This window comes from Tamandua tetradactyla, chromosome 11 (assembly GCF_023851605.1).
Source record: "Tamandua tetradactyla isolate mTamTet1 chromosome 11, mTamTet1.pri, whole genome shotgun sequence".
In the NCBI taxonomy this organism is placed as follows: domain Eukaryota; kingdom Metazoa; phylum Chordata; class Mammalia; order Pilosa; family Myrmecophagidae; genus Tamandua; species Tamandua tetradactyla.
The window spans coordinates 7,141,604-7,160,825 of NC_135337.1; the positions used below are offsets into that span (position 1 = coordinate 7,141,604).

The 19,222-nt window shown below is 34.7% G+C and overlaps 1 protein-coding gene across 2 annotated transcripts in view; it reads left to right on the forward strand.

Annotated features, from left to right (window-relative positions):
• Nucleotides 1-19,222, forward strand: part of TRIM33 (tripartite motif containing 33) — a 159,263-nt gene that overhangs the window by 112,785 nt on the left and 27,256 nt on the right. For both annotated transcript variants that reach the window (XM_077119811.1, XM_077119812.1), the window contains exons 6-11: nucleotides 288-402; nucleotides 2,573-2,719; nucleotides 3,196-3,313; nucleotides 4,715-4,989; nucleotides 5,634-5,798; nucleotides 9,070-9,270. In XM_077119811.1, the coding sequence (XP_076975926.1) occupies nucleotides 288-402; nucleotides 2,573-2,719; nucleotides 3,196-3,313; nucleotides 4,715-4,989; nucleotides 5,634-5,798; nucleotides 9,070-9,270 (1,021 nt within the window). The remainder of the gene's footprint in view (nucleotides 1-287; nucleotides 403-2,572; nucleotides 2,720-3,195; nucleotides 3,314-4,714; nucleotides 4,990-5,633; nucleotides 5,799-9,069; nucleotides 9,271-19,222) is intronic.

Below are 19,222 nucleotides of genomic sequence, written 5' to 3' on the forward strand. Positions count from 1 at the left end.
TGATGTCAGGTGTTTGTATATCACATTCATGTCGTAGTGACGTAGATTCCACTCAATGTTAGTAAACAGGTTTTTATGAATGCAATTTAAAATTACTAAATATCAGATTCATTCTTTGTATATATACATTGGAGTAAATTGAGTGGTCAGATTTGCCAAAACCTAAATTGTACATTTTGATAAAGCATTACTTGGTTAAGTACCCAGTTGGATGAATTTCTGTAACAGTTGATGATTCAGAGACCTAGGATAAATTGATAACCTAATGATGCATTTCTCTTATTCAGGATAAAAGAAGTAAATGAGACTAACAAACGAGTAGAACAGGAAATAAAAGTGGCCATTTTCACCCTTATCAATGAAATTAATAAGAAAGGAAAATCTCTCTTACAGCAGCTAGAGGTATGGTTCAAAGCCAAAAACAAACAAACAAAAAACATACAAAAAACTGCTTCTATTGCTCTTTAGCTGTTTTAAATGTTTATTGAAAACTCTTTTAGATGGGTTGGGGTGGTATGGAAATAAAGTAAATACAGATAACTTTTTTCCCTTTTTTTCTTCATTTTTTTTTTTTTTTAAACATTTTCTATTAGGAAACAAAATTTTTTTCTAGTTACTTTGTGTCCCAGATTCATTTTTAGCAGTATAAACTAGGAGATAGTCATGTCCTCTTGGGTAGAAGAGTTATTAGTAGAATGTGATGTAAATGAAGATGAAACAGACCTGTCACATTCCTTTGATTCTCCCCCTCCTTCAAGATGGGGGCTTAATTTAACTTTGCCATATGAATGCATATTAGTCTTCTGCTTAAGTCATTTGTGTGTCTCACTAGTTTTTAAAAATAATTCCATAGTTTTGCTTAAAATACCCTCATTTTGAAATTCATAAACCATAAACATTTTGATAATTTTGTGATATTAGGTCTTTGGGTTGCATATTTTGAGATTAATGTATAAATGTAAATTTCTAGATAAGAACCCAGTGAATTAGTAAAATCTGGATTAATTTTTAATCAAAGACTGGTCTCTTTGCCTGCAGTTGATTGATTCTCATCAAATTCCAAATGTGAATTAGTGAACAGTTCAATTTGTGGGAGGAAAATATAAGTTTTGCTTTTGAAGTTTTGGTGTTCTATTTTAGGCTCAGTAGCTATGGAGCTATGTTTTTTACACCTTTGAATATTAATAATTTAAACTGTATATTTATAGAACTTCCATTATTATTAACCTCAAATCTCCCATATTAGATTTTCCCCATAGTACACTGTAGAGATATTACTTGTGTAGTTACATACAAATAAATTATGCCAACAGAATTTATTTCTGAATTTTTGTCTTTTGAGATGCATATTTCCATCAAGACACAATATGAGATTAACAGTACTCTCACACATATCATTAAAATTGGGAGTTTCTTAGTTATTACACATCCAGTCAGTTGCATTTAACCTTACTTAACAGAATTTTTTTTTCCTTTTTCAAAAAAGTCCATGGGGATGAAGAGCACTTGGCAATAATTAGCTTTTGATACTTTTAACTTACTATAAATACTGTTTAGCTATAGGTCTAAAATAATGTTTGTAAAACCATTTCAAGAGCTTTTGAATTAAAAGATTCCTCTACAGTTAAAATATATGTAAATGTCTAGTGATAAGTCTGCCACATACTCCCACCATGATGATAATTTTTTAAAATAGAGGTTTTCCTCAGTTTTCTAAAAGGGATGCTTTCCAGTGAAGTTATAAAACATGTTTTTTTTAGTTAAGTACTTTTATCCATTGGCTTTTAATATGAAATGGGCAACTTGGTTTCCTTGAGTAAAAAATTGTGCAATCAACAGAATTTATTTATTTCCATGAGAAGGTGGTTAAGAAATAGTAGATTGGTTAAGAAAGACATAGCTAGGTCTTTTGGCATGCTGTGTCAAAGTACATAGGACATCACCCATCCCCGTGGGAGTTTTAGTTTCAGTAAAGTAGTTAATGTTTCCTTTGCAGCATCGCCCCAAATTTGATTTTGCCTTCAGCCCTCACCTATTTCCTTGTTCCGTATGAATTCCTGTCAAATCAAAAGGTTCCCTAACTCTGTGCTTAAATCTCTGAAATTCATTTTAAAATTTTGTCCTAAGTAGTTAATGCAAGAGATTTTTCACATCAGCTTCAAACACAACACCAGTAGGTGGCACCAGTAACACAAAATTTTTTTTACTGGGAAAGTTTAGTGCATTTTAAGATAGTAAAAATTATTTCTTAAAGTCAATTTATTATGCCATAATGTCTAGGTTATATTAACCTAATAACAAGACACTAGTTTTATCAAAGCCATTTCATCTTCTGAAAGAAGAGCGACATGAACTAACATGGATTTGTCTTTTTTTTCAAGCACAGAGTGTTAAGTTTTAATCCCATTTTTGGCAGGTGATTTTTCCTCTGATCATACATTGGTTAAACAATCAGGAGTTTGTCAAATTATTCCATTTTTAAAAGACAGGTATTATGTCCATTTGCAATAGAAATTTTGAGTTGACTTTTTTTCATATAGAATCCTTCAATGAAACTTTTGTTCTGTTTCAGAATGTTACAAAAGAAAGACAGATGAAGTTAATACAACAGCAGAATGACATCACAGGCCTTTCCCGGCAGGTGAAGCATGTTATGAACTTTACAAACTGGGCAATTGCAAGTGGCAGCAGTACAGCACTACTGTATAGCAAGCGACTGGTGAGACACACAGTATCTTTTTTTATTCCTTAAATTGACTTTATTAATATGTTACTTACATTTAGTAAACTGTACCTACTTAAAGTGTAGAATTTGACGCCACCACATCAAGACACAGAAAGTTTCCATCACTTCAGAAGTTTCCGTGTGCCTCTTTATAGTCAGTCCATCTCTGTAACCTCATTCCTAGAGAACCACTAATCACTTTTGTAATTTTGTAGAATTTCATATAAATGGCATCATACAGCATATACTTTCTTGAACACATCTAGTATATTAACGAATGTAGTTTGTCACCAGAAATGGCAGAAATTCAGGCATGTGCAGTTGATTCCTAATTTAGGTCGTTTTTAAAATTCTTGTACTATCTTCTCTGAGACTTGTACAGTGGGCCTACACAAGCTTTTATGTCTTGTATGTTTTCTCAGTGACCATTTAATTTTAAGACTAATGTGAATCTTTTTTTCCTCTTTAAGATTACTTTTCAGTTGCGTCATATTTTGAAAGCACGGTGTGATCCTGTCCCTGCTGCTAATGGAGCAATACGTTTCCATTGTGATCCTACCTTCTGGGCAAAGAATGTAGTCAATTTAGGTGAGAAATCTTTAGTTTTATGAATATTACTAGGAAAACCAAATTAGGAGTAAAAAGCAAATTTCAGATAAAGTTTTAAACTTCACTCTTAACATGTAAAGTACTTGGAAAATACGTCTTCATTGGAAGCTCAGTTTAGGTTTGGTTTTGTTTGAATTGCCACACTGTGTCTTTTAGAATATTGTGTCTACTGTGTATAATTTTTTATATGTATTCCATTTATAGTTTCTTTCCCACAAATTGATATTGACTGTTGACTCATGTAGAAGTTTTAGCAAATGGTTCTTCATTCTCTGAAAGAATTCTTAGATGCTTACTAGTTTAAATAGTTGTGCCATATTGCCCACTAGAGGAAGACCTCCAGGATGCTGATATATCTGAAAGTATTGTCCTGAGGAATGTTTGAAATATAAAAGTAGCTTTTTCCACATCCAAGGGAAATGGACTTTGCTTTTATTATCCCACAGTGTGGACCTAAGGCCCATCGATACAAGTTGCAGGAATACAGACAATAGCTCATTAAAAAGAGAACCTCCAAACAACTCGAGCTATCTGTAGATTGAGTAAACTCACTTTCAAAACAGTCAGGTTGCCAGCATTAAAAGTTATAAGGGCAGAGGCTGGATTCCTTTCTGCCAGAAAGGAATCCTTGTGTAAAGGAAAAAAGTTTTATTTATATTTGGCTATAGCCTTAGATCAGGACCCATCAAGTTATTATTGTGTGGCCTGGATGCTAAGTATACGTTTTCCTTTTTAAAGGGTGTAAAAACAAATAATATGTGACACGGATCTTATATGGCTTGCAAAGCCTGAAATACTTATCTGGCCTTTACAGAAAAAGTTTGTCAACCTTTACCTTACATCACACGTTCCTAAGATTTGCGTGGTATCTCTAGAAAGCAGTGGGCTCCATGAGAAGGAAGGAAGAATTGTCACTTAGAAAGACTTACATGATTAAATATTCAGCATTTCCACGCAAGACAATTTTGTGGCATTGTTGTTCTCTGCCCTACATGTATTGGTAATTAGAAGGCAGATAGAACCAGTGTTAGCAATCTTAAGTATCCTTGAGTCTTGTCAGGGGAGACCTGATTTAGATTGTTTCGATGGGCCTCCTCTAAAGATATCGCAGTTCTTTAATTTTCTGTACATATCTATGTAAATAAAGAATAGTTATATATAAGATTCCGAATAATCAAAAGTCATTTATCTGGCTTTGAAATGTATTGGAAAGTCTCTGGTCTTCATCATCTTCAAACATGTTTTCTATCTTTACCTGAGTGTTGGATGCTTTGAGTGCTGATAGTTGACAGGGCAAGGAAGAAAGGATAGTGATTAATCCACAAAGTAGATGATTTAGTTGATTATATGCAAATTCTTCTCATTTTTTAAATCCTTCAGGTAATCTAGTAATAGAGAGTAAACCAGCTCCTGGTTATACTCCTAATGTTGTAGTTGGGCAAGTTCCTCCAGGGACAAACCACATTAGTAAAACCCCTGGACAGATTAATTTAGCACAGCTTCGACTACAGCACATGCAGCAACAAGTTTATGCACAGAAACATCAGCAGTTGCAACAGATGAGGATGCAGCAACCACCAGCACCTGTACCAACAACAACAACAACAACACAACAGCATCCTAGACAAGCAGCCCCCCAGATGTTACAACAACAGGTGAGTAGTATTAATACGTTATCAGTACACATTTTGAATACCTTAAGTTTATACTCTGTCCTATATAGATGAGTTACACATTGGAAAGTTACTAGTGGGTACAGAGCTCAGAGGTCAGAGTTTAAATGTTTGCTCTTTTTATGAGGAGGAGGAGTGTGAGGAGAGGCAGTGACTAAATACTTATTGGAAACAAAACTAATTTACTAGTACTCTGAAGGTACACAAGTTCATATCCCTCCATAGATCTTTTTTGTTTCTCACATTCAGTTGTTTCTTGGGCCAAAGCACCAGATTCTTTCTGCCTAAGATATGATATGCTCATTATGCCTTCGTTCAAATTATCCCCATCCCTCTGTCTCTCTCCCCGCTGTCCCCATTCAAGTCAACTCCAGGGTGGTATAAGTTAATTTTAATAAGTTTTAAATGCACACATGTACAGAGAGAAGGGAGATAGAAATTTGGGAGTGATGCATATACTCTATAGTGATTATTTCCTTTGGGTATTAGGGCTGGACATAAGAATGACTTATACTCTTCCTACTGATTAGATTTTTTTTGTTTTACAATGAACCTAACATTTTCTAATTGAAAGATAAATTTATTTAAAGACACTATCAACTAAATGCAATTTCTTTCCTTTATAGCCGCCGAGATTGATCAGTGTGCAGACAATGCAAAGAGGCAATATGAACTGTGGAGCTTTCCAAGCCCATCAGATGAGAATGGCTCAGAATGCTGCCCGAATACCAGGGATACCCAGGCACAGTGGCCCTCAATATTCCATGATGCAGCCACACCTACAAAGACAAGTATGCCTAGAGTTACATTTGTAAGAATCATACAATTTTAAAACTAAAAGAAACCTTTTTTTCTTAATCACTTGGGGGTGATAGTTAGTTGGAATCTTTGAGAATTTTATTAGTACTGTGTATCCTCGTGCCCCAGAAAAATATACAAATATGAGCACATGCAATTTTGCTTTCAGTTTTAGGAGCTTCTTTTGATCTCTTTAAACAATTATATATCTGGATTTAAGAATCCTTGAACTAATCCTTCCCATTCATTTTGCAGAAGTGAAAAGCAAATCTAAGGAGCTTGTGATTTATCTACCATAATAATGAGACGATGGTAAAATCAAGATTAAAACCTTATTTTCCAGAAATTGATTCTCTGTTATTTTAGTGCATCGTCTTGATTCTAATATATGTATAAAAAGGACTTTGAAGTAATAGGAGCTATGCCCTAGTAATTTTTTCTCTTTTGCTTCTTTACTCAAATATTATTTCCTGTTTGAAACATAGATATGCCTAATCTTAAAAGTAATTGTATTTAGAAAAATGTTTTTTAATCTTCAACTGAATAGTTGATTGTATTTGTTCGGGAGGTATGCTTATAAAATGAGGATAATTTTATAAACATACCTTGAACCTAGATTTCTCTTCTCCTTTTATAGAATTTTATCTTAATATAAAATGTATATGCTTGAGAGACCTACAGCTCAGTGTATTGTAATTTTCTGCAGGAAAAATAGGCATTTCAAATAACTATTTGTTGAATTTCCAATGACAATAGGCTATTAAGCTTTAAAAAATTTTCTCTGGACTGAATTGTCATTACAGTCATCCTTACATAATTCTTTAAACAACGTAAGTATAATTGATTTAAGAAAATTAAAAACCATAAGAAAGAAAATTCATTTGGTTATCACATTTCTTTATGAGATAGATTGAGCCTTTCCCCCTCTTCTGTTCATTTATGTGCTTACTTCATGACTGATAGTTATTGTTAGAGTGAGTCAGGGTTCAACATAGATTTATTTTTTTGCATGGGGAATCGAACCTGGGTCTCTGGCATGGCAGGCAAGAACTCTGCCTGCTGAGCCACCGTGGCTGACCCAACATAGATTTTTTATTACTAGTTTGTTTTTTTGTTTTTCATGTAATCTCAGAAAACTTGCTCACAAAAATATGTTCCTGGGAATTAAGAGTCCTATTACAGTGATGTTCCTCAATGTTTTTTAAACTCTCTCTAGGTTATGAGCCCAAGCGCACAATGACCTATCAAAACTATTTTAAAAATCCTTTCATCAGTTGACTTCATCAAGTCATTCTTCATTTTTGTTGAGCACCAAATATTGGAACCCACCTGAAAATTTATTATCCAAGTTTTTAGAGCTAGTTATTTTTTTCAACAGCCCAACACCATTACCTTTTTGTATCTTTGCTTACCTATCTAGGATTTTTTCCACCTTGGGGCAATGTTACAAAAAAAAAAAAAAGATTAGGAATAGATCAGAATTGTACTTTTTTTTTGCCAAGTGGGAGAAGGGCACTTGAAAAGAATTGATGGAAGGAAAAGGTGCATCACCCATGGACTATTAGACAAATCAGGTTTTCTTCAGGAAGGAGTACATATGAAAGGTGAGGATTTCTTCTTTTCCTTAAAACTGTCCATTTACCGTTATATCTCTTAGTTCACTGAATGCATTCATGTTACCAGTGGAGCAGGTACTCCATTTTTAAGCATGCAGAAACTGGAGAATCAGACAAACCCACCATCTCAGAACATTGTCCTCAGGCTTTAAGGCTGGTCATCTAGAAATCACTGAATGTTAGCATTTTAATTTTTTGTTTTATTTTTTTCAAGTTGAAGACATTTAATGTTTACATAAAGCTTACATTCTATAATCCCTTTTTTGCTTATGCCCCAACAATGTTCTTTTGAGCCTTATCACCTCCATTCCTAGATCTCATTCACTATCATGTATTGCATTTTTCATTATCTCTTTTTTAATTTATTTTTTTATTAATTACAAAAATTAACAAACAAACAAGATATCATTCCATTCTACATATATAATCAGTAATTCTTAATGTCATCACATAGTTGCATATTCATCATTTCTTAGAACATTTGCATCGATTTAGAAAAAGAAATAAAAGACAACAGAAAAAGAAATAAAATGATAATAGAGAAAAAAAGTTATACATACCATACCTCTTACCCCTTGCTTTCGTTTACCACTAACATTTCAAACTAAATTTATTTTAACATTTATTCCCCCTATTATTTATTTTTATTCCATATGTTCTACTCTTTTGTTGATATGGTAGATAAAAGGAACATCAGACACAAGGTTTTCACATTCACAGAGTCACATTGTGAAAGCTATATCATTGTTCAATCATCATCAAGAAACATGGCTACTGGAACACAGCTCTACATTTTCAGGCAGTTCCCTCCAGCCTCTTCACTACATCTTGAACAACAAGGTGATATCTACTTAATGCGCAAGAATAACCTCCAGGATAACCTCTCGACTCTGTTTGGAATCTCTCAGCCATTGACACTTTGTCTCATTTCCCTCTTCCCCCTTTTGGTCGAGAAGGTTCTCTCAATCCCTTGATGTTAATTCTCAGCTCATTCTAGGGTTTTTCTCAGTCCCTTGATTTAAATTTTTTTTAAATTCTTTTTTTATTGTGAAAAATAAGATTCTTAATTTTTAAATATTTCAAGTGACTTATTTATATGTGGAGAGTAATTTATTTTCCAAAGATCTTCATCTGTATTATTTTAAATTGTCCTCATAATGACCCTCAGCATCACCTGTACTTTTCTTCCCATTTCTAAATTACCAACATTATGTATCTTGTCCTGTAGTGTTAGAATCAGGAATTGATCCCATGTTTTCATTTTTTAAAAAGATAAGATCAAAGAAGAATGTGGAACAGGATTTTCTTGGCCTACTGTTTGAAAAGTTGGGGTCTTCCAGATCACATATTATATATGTCTTTGTTCTGAAATAAGATTATGTTACTAGACTGACAGGTTGAAAAATCTTAGGCAAATCTGTTTTTCCCTTGATCCTACCCCAAAATAATAGAAAATGTAAAAGCTAAGTTTGAACTACTCATTGTTCTCTTTCTGCATAAGTTCAAGAGGTCCCACTTTTTTGTTTCTCAGCCACAAGTATCAGATACTTGTGTATCATTCATAAACTGAAAAAAATTTTTTAAAGGTTTAGTTCATATTAGGTTATCCTGGCAGATCAAGTAATGATAACATCTTCTTTCCTAACAGCACTCAAACCCAGGGCATGCTGGACCCTTTCCTGTTGTATCAGTGCACAATAATACAATCAATCCAACGAGCCCTACTACAGCTACTATGGCAAATGCGAACAGAGGTCCCACCAGCCCATCTGTTACAGCAATAGAGCTTATCCCCTCAGTTACCAATCCAGAAAACCTTCCATCACTGCCAGATATTCCACCCATACAGGTTTGTGTTTAAATTGAATGAGGTATTGAAAATGCCATGTGAGTTTAGGGAATTCAAATTTTTTGTTGTGTTTTATTTTTTTAATTCAGGACTAACATTTCTTTGAAGTGTTTAAAGAGTAGAGTACAGATGTTTCAATTTTTAAAAGTTACTTGAGCTAAAAACAACATTCCTTAATATTTTAAATATTTTAAGAAACTTAACATATTAAGAGACAGTCTTAAGAGAAGTACAGCAATGGATAAATGTCACCTTTACTAAAAGACCAATTCTTCCCTTTTTGTTACCTGCTCATAGGCAAACTTTGTGTCATATTATTCTCTCCTGGTTTGAGTTGGAACAAAGGAAGAATTCCCGGACGAAAATATGGTCAAGTCTTTTGTCATTCTTCTTTCAGGTCCAAAAAATATAGTCAGTTCTTGTGCAAACAGTTTAGACAGAGAAAAGAGGTTGGAAGGCCTAGATATCAAGCACTTTGGGGCGGGGTGGTGGGTGGGGGGTGGTCTACTGAGAGGGGATGTAAGGGTTTAAGGAAGAGTAGATGAAACATGAAGGACCTCTGAGGACTTCTGTTACAGCTCCCTGATGAAAATACCCCTCAGTGCTTTCTGAAATGAATTCACAAGCTTTTTTATTTTTTATTTTTTATTTTTTTTATTAACGGAAAGAAAAAAAAAATTAACACAACATTTAGAAATCATTTTTTTTTTATTTTTTTTATTAACGGAAAGAAAAAAAAAGAAATTAACACAACATTTAGAAATCATAATTCACAAGCATTTTATTTTTAAATGTGTATATAGCCTGAGAGGGTTATACTGGCATCTTCTCTCATATTGATTACTAGGAGTCAGGGGTCATAGCAGGAGCAAGGAATAGAAAAACTGGTGAGATACTAAGACCATTGACTCTGTGGCTTCATTTTAATATTTTTATTTTTTTCATGGGTTTATGTGAGAGTTTTGTTTTGAAAGGATGTTTCTATAACTACAAAATGTGTTTACAAGTCACTAACTCCTTGTGAATCCTCTTAGTCTGATTACTTCTTTTTCTAAGTTAATGATAGTTTTGTTGGTATTTAGAAGACTGGACTGTATATAAGAATGGAAAACTTTTGAATATATCTATAAATAACACTTTCAAGTTATTACAAGTTTATAATTTCCAAAGCACTTTCAGTTTATCAGTGTTTATGCTTAAAATAACTTCATATTTATTATCATCCCTATTTATGAATGAGACTAAGAGAGGCTAGTGACTTTCCCAGAGTCACATAGTAAATGGAAAAATTGAAATTCAGACGACTGACTTATAACTTCAAGTCCAGTTCTCATTCTGCTATCCATAGCCATAGCAGGGAGATAGTCTGCAGTTGCAGACCTGAACAGGTACAGTATTGGGAGGCTTTGGGCAACAAGAGTGAAAGACTTTATTAAGATTTTATTAAGATTCAGATTTTATTAAGCATTTATTGTATGCTAAACCATGTGGGCATTGAGGATAAGAAGATAAATAAGATTTTGTTCCAGTTCTTAAGAGGCTTAAAACAGGAGAAGGAAGGTGCTATTGTCACACTCAGCCTACTTTGTTCTTTTACTCTGACTTTGTTTCAGTACTTTCTGAACTGAATTCACAAACATTTTATTTTTAAAGGTATATGTAACTTGAGAGGGTTATTGTGTACTTTTTCACAGAGATCAGTTGGAGGGATTACGGATGCTCCACAACTTTGGAAAGATGGGCTTCTTAAAGGAATGAGCCCATTTTAGACCTCCCCTATTAGTCTGCCCAGAAAAGTTTTGGGATCAAGGCAAGAAACACCAAAATATATCTTCTCCCATCTTTGATTTTTAATTGTAATTTTTCCCCATCTTTAATTTTTTTAAAGACGAGTGGGAGAAACAAAACTCATGACATCTCCTAAGGGCCTTCTCTTTCCTTTCCTCTCAGACATGTTCTCTAACCTTATTTTTATTTAATGACTTATTAAAATATTATCTACTTTTAAATATTGAGATAAAATTCACATACTATAAAATTTAGTCTTTTAAAATGTACAATCAAGTGGTTTTAGTGTATTTACAAGGTTGTATAACCATTACCGTTATTAATTCCAGAATATTTCCATCAACCCAAAAAGAAACCTTAGGCTTAGTGGCAATCACTTTCCATTTCCCCCTGCCCCTAACCCCTGATCTACTTTTTTCTCTGTAGATTTATTTGTTCTGGACATTTCATGAATTAATCATACAGTATGTGACTGGTTTCTTTTACTTAGCAAAATATTTCCAGTTTGATTCATGTTGCAAACAACTCTTCCATTGTCTAGACAAACCATATTTGGTTTATACATTCATCCATTAAACATTAAGGTTGTTTCTCCTTTTTTGGGCTCTTGTGAATAATGCTGCTGTGAACATTTGTGTACAAGTGTTTGCGCAAACATGTGTTATCATTTCACTAGGAGTGAAATTGCTGGGTCATATGATGACTCTATGTTTAACTTATCAAAGAACTGCTAAACTGTTTTCCACAGTGGCTGTACCATTTTACATTTCCACTATCAAAGTATAAGAGTTCTAGTTTCTCCATATCCTCACCAATACTTATTGTTTCTCACCTACTTTTGAGGTTTTTGTTTTGCATGGGCAGGCTCTGGAAATCAAACCTGGGTCTCTGGCATGGCAGGTGAGAACTCTGCCTGCTGGGCCATCGTGGCTGGGCCATCGTGGCTCGTCCCATCTCACCTACTTTTAAAAGTAATTTGAAATAGTTATCACTATATGAGCTAAAAACTGAAAAGAAAGCAAACCTATCATCTCTTGAAAGGCCACTTATCTTTTTCTCTGTCCTTATATAAGGTCCATGGTTTAATAAAATGAAATCTGGGGGGAAGTGGGGGGAGCTATACAGGGAGGCAACAGGTAATAAATACGAAGGCAGTTTGAATATTTTTGATGCATTATGATAGCCATCATCTATGCATTAGAAGTTGATTTAAATAGACTTCCCTAAACTTGAATTGATTGGGGATTGGGTAGGGTGCATTGGTCTTTACTGTCCATCTCCACCATAGTCATGCACAAACAGAGTGTTTGTAATGTTGGCCCTGAAAGACATACCTAATGAACCTGAATTGTCTCTGAATAAGTGGATATCACGTTCTGTTCAGATCTATAATTAACAAATTCACTATTCTACCCATATTTGGCATACTTAGTAACTTCATTTATCAGACTCTGCATAACCTTCATGGTACTGTGATACTGTACTAGGTATTATGAAGTCTTGGGAAAACTGTATTTGTTTTTAATTTTAATATGCACATGTAAAATATTAAAGGTTATGGATTATTTGTAAAAACTGCTTAATCCTGTAATATATGCCTTATTGTTATCAGCTCCCTGTAATATTGTAAAGTTGATTGTTCTGAGAGTTATGTTACCCTAAGCAAAGCATAATTGGCAAGATAAATCTTGGTGAAATGATAATTTTATATAATTTTAATGCTAAATTGCATAGGTTCTACACATTAATGGATTATTTTTAACTGCTTTTTTCCATAATAAGAATAGATCAAGAGTTAACTTGGGGAACATAGACCAAATAGTTAAGTTTATTAAGTAGCTCTACACACATTGTATGGGTCAGCGTTATTTAGAAAAACAGAAGTAATAGATTGGATAGATATGTGGGTGCCAGCATTTGGGATACTTCCTCATGTAACTTACTTTTGCCTTTAGGACCTGCTGTAGCCTCATCTCAGATATATCATTTCTGTTCTGTGGCTTGCTTTTCCTTCACAACTTTATAGCTTGGTAGGTCAGATATCACCTCATTAATAATGGACAGTCACATGGTAACTTCGTGGCCCATGGTTAAGCATTTGGTATCCACTAAGGCCCAATAGCAAACCAAAACCTGTTTCTATAAAAAGAGAGTGGTTACATGCCAAGGAAGACAGGGCTTTGTTACAAAATCCTAAGGGTCTTTGCTGTGATATACCTGTGTCAACCTACCTAAGGTTCGAGACAGCATCTTTATCTGCCAGTGACACATTAAGCATGATTGGATCTGCTGAATCATATGGCCCAAGTGGCAGAGCAGCTTGCAGAGCAGTTTAGACCTGTTAAATAGCCTTCTCCGAGTAGCACATCTAAATATATTGCCTCCAAGATCCAAAGAGGCCCACCAGGCGTTGTATTTCTCTTTTGATTATAAAAGGGACCAAATTATCCTTCACTTTAGAAGGGGTATCTCGACATTCCCACATCACTAGATCTTGAGACATTTCACTGAGAAAATAGAAAGCCCTTGAATTTTTGTCATATTTATTTTCTACCCTCTGACACGCAAATGCCTTACCAGTAAGTCTAGAGTAGTTGCTCTTTCTTGTTTATTAGGTCCAGTCAGCATAAGGTCATTAATGTGATGGACCATTGTGATACCTTATGGAAGAGAAAGACAAGTGGTTAAGGTCACTGTGGACTGAATTATGACATATGGCTGGAGAATTAATATACCTTTGTGGTAGAATAGTGAAAGGTGTTTTTCTTGCCTTGCCAGCTGAAAGCAGTCTGCTTCTGATGGTCTTACTAAAGCAAAAAGACTTTGCCACACAAATGGCTGCATACCAGTTAGCAGGGCATGTGTGAATTTGCTTGAGCAATGAAACATCACTGCATCTCAACTGTGGCTACAAGTTTATGATAATCCACTGTCATTCTCCAAGATGCATCAGCTTTCTGCACAGGAAAGATAGGCAAATTGAATGAGGATGTAGTGGGATTCACCATTCTTGTATCCTTCAAGTTCTTGATGGTGACACTAATCTCTGCAGTCTTTTCAGGAATATGGTATTGTTTTTGGTTTAGTGTTTTCTAAGGCATAGTCAGTTGGCTTCTACTTGCTTAAGATTAAAATGACAGCCTTTAATCTACAGGTCAGGGAATCAGTGTGGACATTCTGCCCGTTCTGAGTATGTATCTTTCAGTTATGTATTCTGGAACTGGGAAAATAGCTGCAGGATAGCCTTGGGGATCCTCTGGACCCACTGTGAGATGGACCCAAGCTAAAACTCCATTAACACTTGACAATGTAAGTCCCTACTCTAAATGGTAGATGTTTCAGATCTCCAGGAATTATTGTTATTCAGTGCCAGTGTCCAGTAGTCCCCCCAACGACTGGTTATTTCTTTTTCCCCAGTGTACAGTCAGCCTATAGGCTGTAGGTTCCTTTGGAGGAGGCTGAGGGAAAAATTAATAGTGTAAATTTTTGGCAATATGGCAGGATCCTTCCTCAAGGGGACCTGACCTTCCCATAATGCATGGAGTTCTGGGTTTAGTCTAGTTGTAAGTCTAAAAGAATAGAGCTGTGTTGGAGGTAGGTACTGGGAGAATTATCAGTATCTTGCAAGCACTCCTTTCAGGGAGGCCATTGTAGATTCCTCAGGCAAAACAAGGTTAATCTCCTTAGACGGGTGGAAGGACTGCTTCTGCTGGAAAAGAAGATTCAGCAAAATGTAAGGATTCAGTGTCCCCAGCTTCATACTGTTGACCACTGGAAATAGGATCACTAGTGCCTTTAAGCTGTTCAGTTAAGAAAATTAATTCCCAAAACCCCAGAACTACCTCAGGAAATATTCTTAAGATTCTTGTCCTCTGAAATCACTGTGGGTGGAGATTTATTCTAAAAAATTGGAATATTCATGTGGCTGGCAGGCTGAAAACTCAGGCAGGGTTGATATTGCAATCTTGAGTCTGAAATTTGTAGGGCAGGCTAGAATTCTGCAATTTCAAGACAGAATTTCTTCTCCAGTAAACCTCAGTCTTTTCTCCTAAGGCTGTTAACTAATTCAGCGAGACTCACACTCAGCCACATCTACAAAAAGTGTTTGGTTAAATAACTAGGTACTGTGGCCTAGCCATGTTGACACGCAGCATTAACCCTCACACACATGAAACATTGAGGCCAAATCTCTTATTTTACTTAATCAGGAAAAACTTTCTGACGGATTGAGTTGTACTTCTTAATATATGCAAGACCTTTTCTCATTTAGGGAAGTTGGTCAAGATAAGGAAGTTTTATTTGACCTGGGAAATGGTAAATGCGTTTTCCTTGAAGGAGTTAGAAAACACATATGGAAGTAATAAAATAGAAATGAGATTATTGAAGCAAAACAGAATAGATGTAGAATTATTGACATAATACTTTTGATCATGTTAAGTCAGATCTTCTAACGGTGATATAGTGACCTAGAACAAATACATTAATGCTCTGAGGAGTTTAACATTTACATTTTGATCATATATAAAAGATGTTTAATGTTTTTATATTTAGTCTCACTCTTGGTAACAGTACATGTGTTTGATTTTTCAGATTTAAAACATTTCTGTTTTGTAGGTAAAGTGTGGCATTTTCCCTTGATTGGTAGAATAATACTTAAATACCTAGTCTTTTTATCGGGTTCAAAGCCAAATCTTCAGAACAGTAAAACACCAAAGCATTTCTTGAAACACAGATTGCTATTGTTATTCCATTGCATATATTTTCTTTAACAAATATTTGAGAATTTGCCGTGTACTAGTTACTATGTACTGGTTTCAAGGATGAAAGGAAAGTGGTCTTCGACCTCAGGTTTTCCATACAATAGGGAGATAGATATCTAAACAATAATTGAATTTTTTGTAAATAGTCTTGTTGCTATAAATTGTGCATAGGTGATAGAAGTACAGGAAGGAGATTCTTAATCTGCCTTTGGAAACCAAAAAAGATCTTTATATGATGTAATGTTAAGATACTCTTGAAATGAGAATAATAATAGATTTTGCCTCATGGAGTTGGGATGATTAAATAAGATAATCCATTTAATCCATTTTAGTATGGTATCTGCCAATGTAAGTATTCAGTAAATGTTAGTTACTATCTATGATTATTTTCCTCCTCCTCTTCCTTTTCATCCTCCTCTTTTTCTTCTTCCACCGCTTATTATTATTATAAAGTAAGATTAGGGAGGAAGGATCAAGAGATATGTTGAATAGGAAAATTAGGACCATAAGTTCAACAAGTGTGTGTTGAGCACTGACTTTGTGCTTTCCTTCAGGAACAGTGGAAAGCAAGAGAGACCTGCAGTCCTTGGTTTTGGCTACCATGCTGTCATGGAGCTTACAGGCCAAGAGAATACAGACATTCATAGATATTTGTCCTGCTTATAAAAAACTGCATGGTATTACTGAAAGGGGAAATCACAGAGTATTACCAAAAGGAGAGTCTATATTAGGGAAACTGACCAAATCTTAGGGAGTTTAGAAATCCTTTGAGACCTGTATACTGAGCAGGAGTTAGCCTGGGTGGGGTTGGTATATCAACAGTAAATTTTATTAGGAACAGTATTTCAAAGTTCAGGAGCTTTGAGGGATCTGGACACTTTTGAAGACAAAAGAAAGGCCAATGAGAAAAGGGCAAAAGGAAAAAGAGGGAGTGGCATGAAATGAGTCAGGAGAGAGAAGTAGAAACCAGATCGTAACGGCTATTTGTAAGCTGTGTAAAGAATTTTGAATTTTAACCTAAACTCAGTGAGAAGCCATTTAGTAGGGTTTTGTTGTGGAGGTGGTTTGAGGAATCCATGGTACACGACCTACCAGAATGCCTTTTTTTAAAGGCCTCTATGGACTTTTCAAATTATTAACGTAACATATTTCATTTTTAAAAGCTCAAAGTGCTTAATTGGAAAAATGGAAATATTTATCTACCCCTTTCTTCTTTACCCAATTAAATCCCAGCACAATTATGAGTAGTGTAGATCTTTTCAGGTTTTTTTTCCTAGGCATATATAAACTTGAGTAAAGGAACACACACACACACGTACACATATAGTTTTTGTTTTTGTATGGTAAAGTTCACAGTATTGTACAATTATCACCACTAACTAGTTCCAGAACATTTCATCATCTCAAAAAGAAACCTTGTGCTCATTAAGCAGTTCTACCCAAACCCTCCTTCCCTGAGCCCCTGGCAACCACGAATCTTTCTGTCTCTATGGATTTATTATAGTGAAGCTTTTTTTAAAGTAACAACCACAGAGATTGTACCATTAATAGACCTAGCACCATAAATCTGTTTTGCCATTTTATGGTTTTGTTTTTGGATATTTTATTGTACTTCATAAAGTTTTCCCTTTTTTAAAGCTGTACGTGAGTGTCCCATTTTGTTGGGTATATTGTACCTTTAGAAAACGAAGTTGCATTTATGAAAAGACGCTCAACACCATTAGTCATTAGGGAAATGCATATTAAAACCACAATGAGATACTCCCTGTAGATTGGCTAAAATTAAAAAGACTGAGCGTTAAGCATACCAAGTAAGAATGTGGAGGAACTGGAGCCCTCATACACTGTTGATGGGAATATAAAATGGTACAACTACTTTTGGAAAATGAATTTGGCAGTTTCTTAAACAGTTAAAAATACCTACCCTAATATGAATATATATATATGTTATATTTTACAATAAGATGAAAAAAAATAATATCTACCCTAGGAATCAGGTATTTCACTCCTACATATTTATCCAAGAGAAAAGAAAATATCCATTCATACAAATACTTGTAACCAAAGGTTTTTAATAGCTTTATTTGTAATAAACTAAGAATTGGAAACAACCCAAATGCCCACCTACAGGTAAATGGATAAATAGATTATGATATATGAATATTAACAATAAAAAGGAAGGACCTATTGACACCTATAGCCATATGGATGATTTTCAGCATAATTACACTGAGTGAAAGAAACCAGGTGAAAAAATACATACTATATGATTCCCTTTATATAAAACTCTAGAGAAAAGCAAAGTTAGTATTACAAACTTAATATTACAAAAAGCCCCTTCCTCAGTCATTTGGGGATGGGCTTAGGAAGAAAACGGGTGGGGAGTGGTTACAAGGGTATGAAGAAACTTAGGTGATATATATGATATGTTCACTATTTTTAATTTTGATGATGGTTTCAGGGATGTATACATATGTCAAAAAGAGTGTCATGCTGTATACTTTAAATATATTTAGGTTATTTTATGTCATTTATACCTCAGTAAAGCTGTTTTTATAAAACTGCATTGAATGTTAAACATGTATTTTTAAACCCTTATGCAAATATTTCTCTGAGATAAATTTGTAGAAGTGGAATTACTGGATCAAAAGTTGATAGATGTTGAAAAATTGCTTTCCAAAAATGTTATGACAGCTTATGTGTTTGAAAATGTTCATTTCTGCATTTCTCTCCAGCACTGACCAAATTAATGTCTTTTCTTCCATTTTTACCACACTGATAGATAAAAATGACATTTTTGTTGATTTCATTTACTTGTCTTTTATTAGTATGATTGGTGGTCTTTTTTGTTGGTAACTTTTATTTCTCTGCGAATCATCTGAGATCCTTTGTGCATTTTTCTATTGGATTGCCATTTTCCTTTTAATTCATAGGAATTATTTAATAGCACCTATCATGTGTTCCTTGCAGTGACTCAGGGTCTAAGATTTGTTTCTTCACCATCCCTTATTGACAAACTAAGGCCAACTAAGGGTGATAGACCTGCAGTGTATTTCCGTATGATTCTCAAGCTAAGAATTTTTACATTTTTTAAAGGGTATTTTAAAACAATTAAAAATATATGCCTGAGACTGTACATGGTCCACAAAGACTAAAATAATTACTGTCGGACTCTTTAGAGAAAAAGCTCGTAGCCCTGCTGAGGCCTTGCCCTGTCTGAATGTGCTTGTCTGCGACTTCCAGCCCTCAGGAAGTGAAGTGCAAGTCCGTGGCAAGGGAGTTCCTTTTTAAGCAAGTGATTTGGAAATTCACCACATCACTTAGACTGACATTTCACTGGCAGGACCTTAATTTCATGGCCACACATGGTGATAAAAAAGAGGCTGGGAAAAACTTCTAGCTAA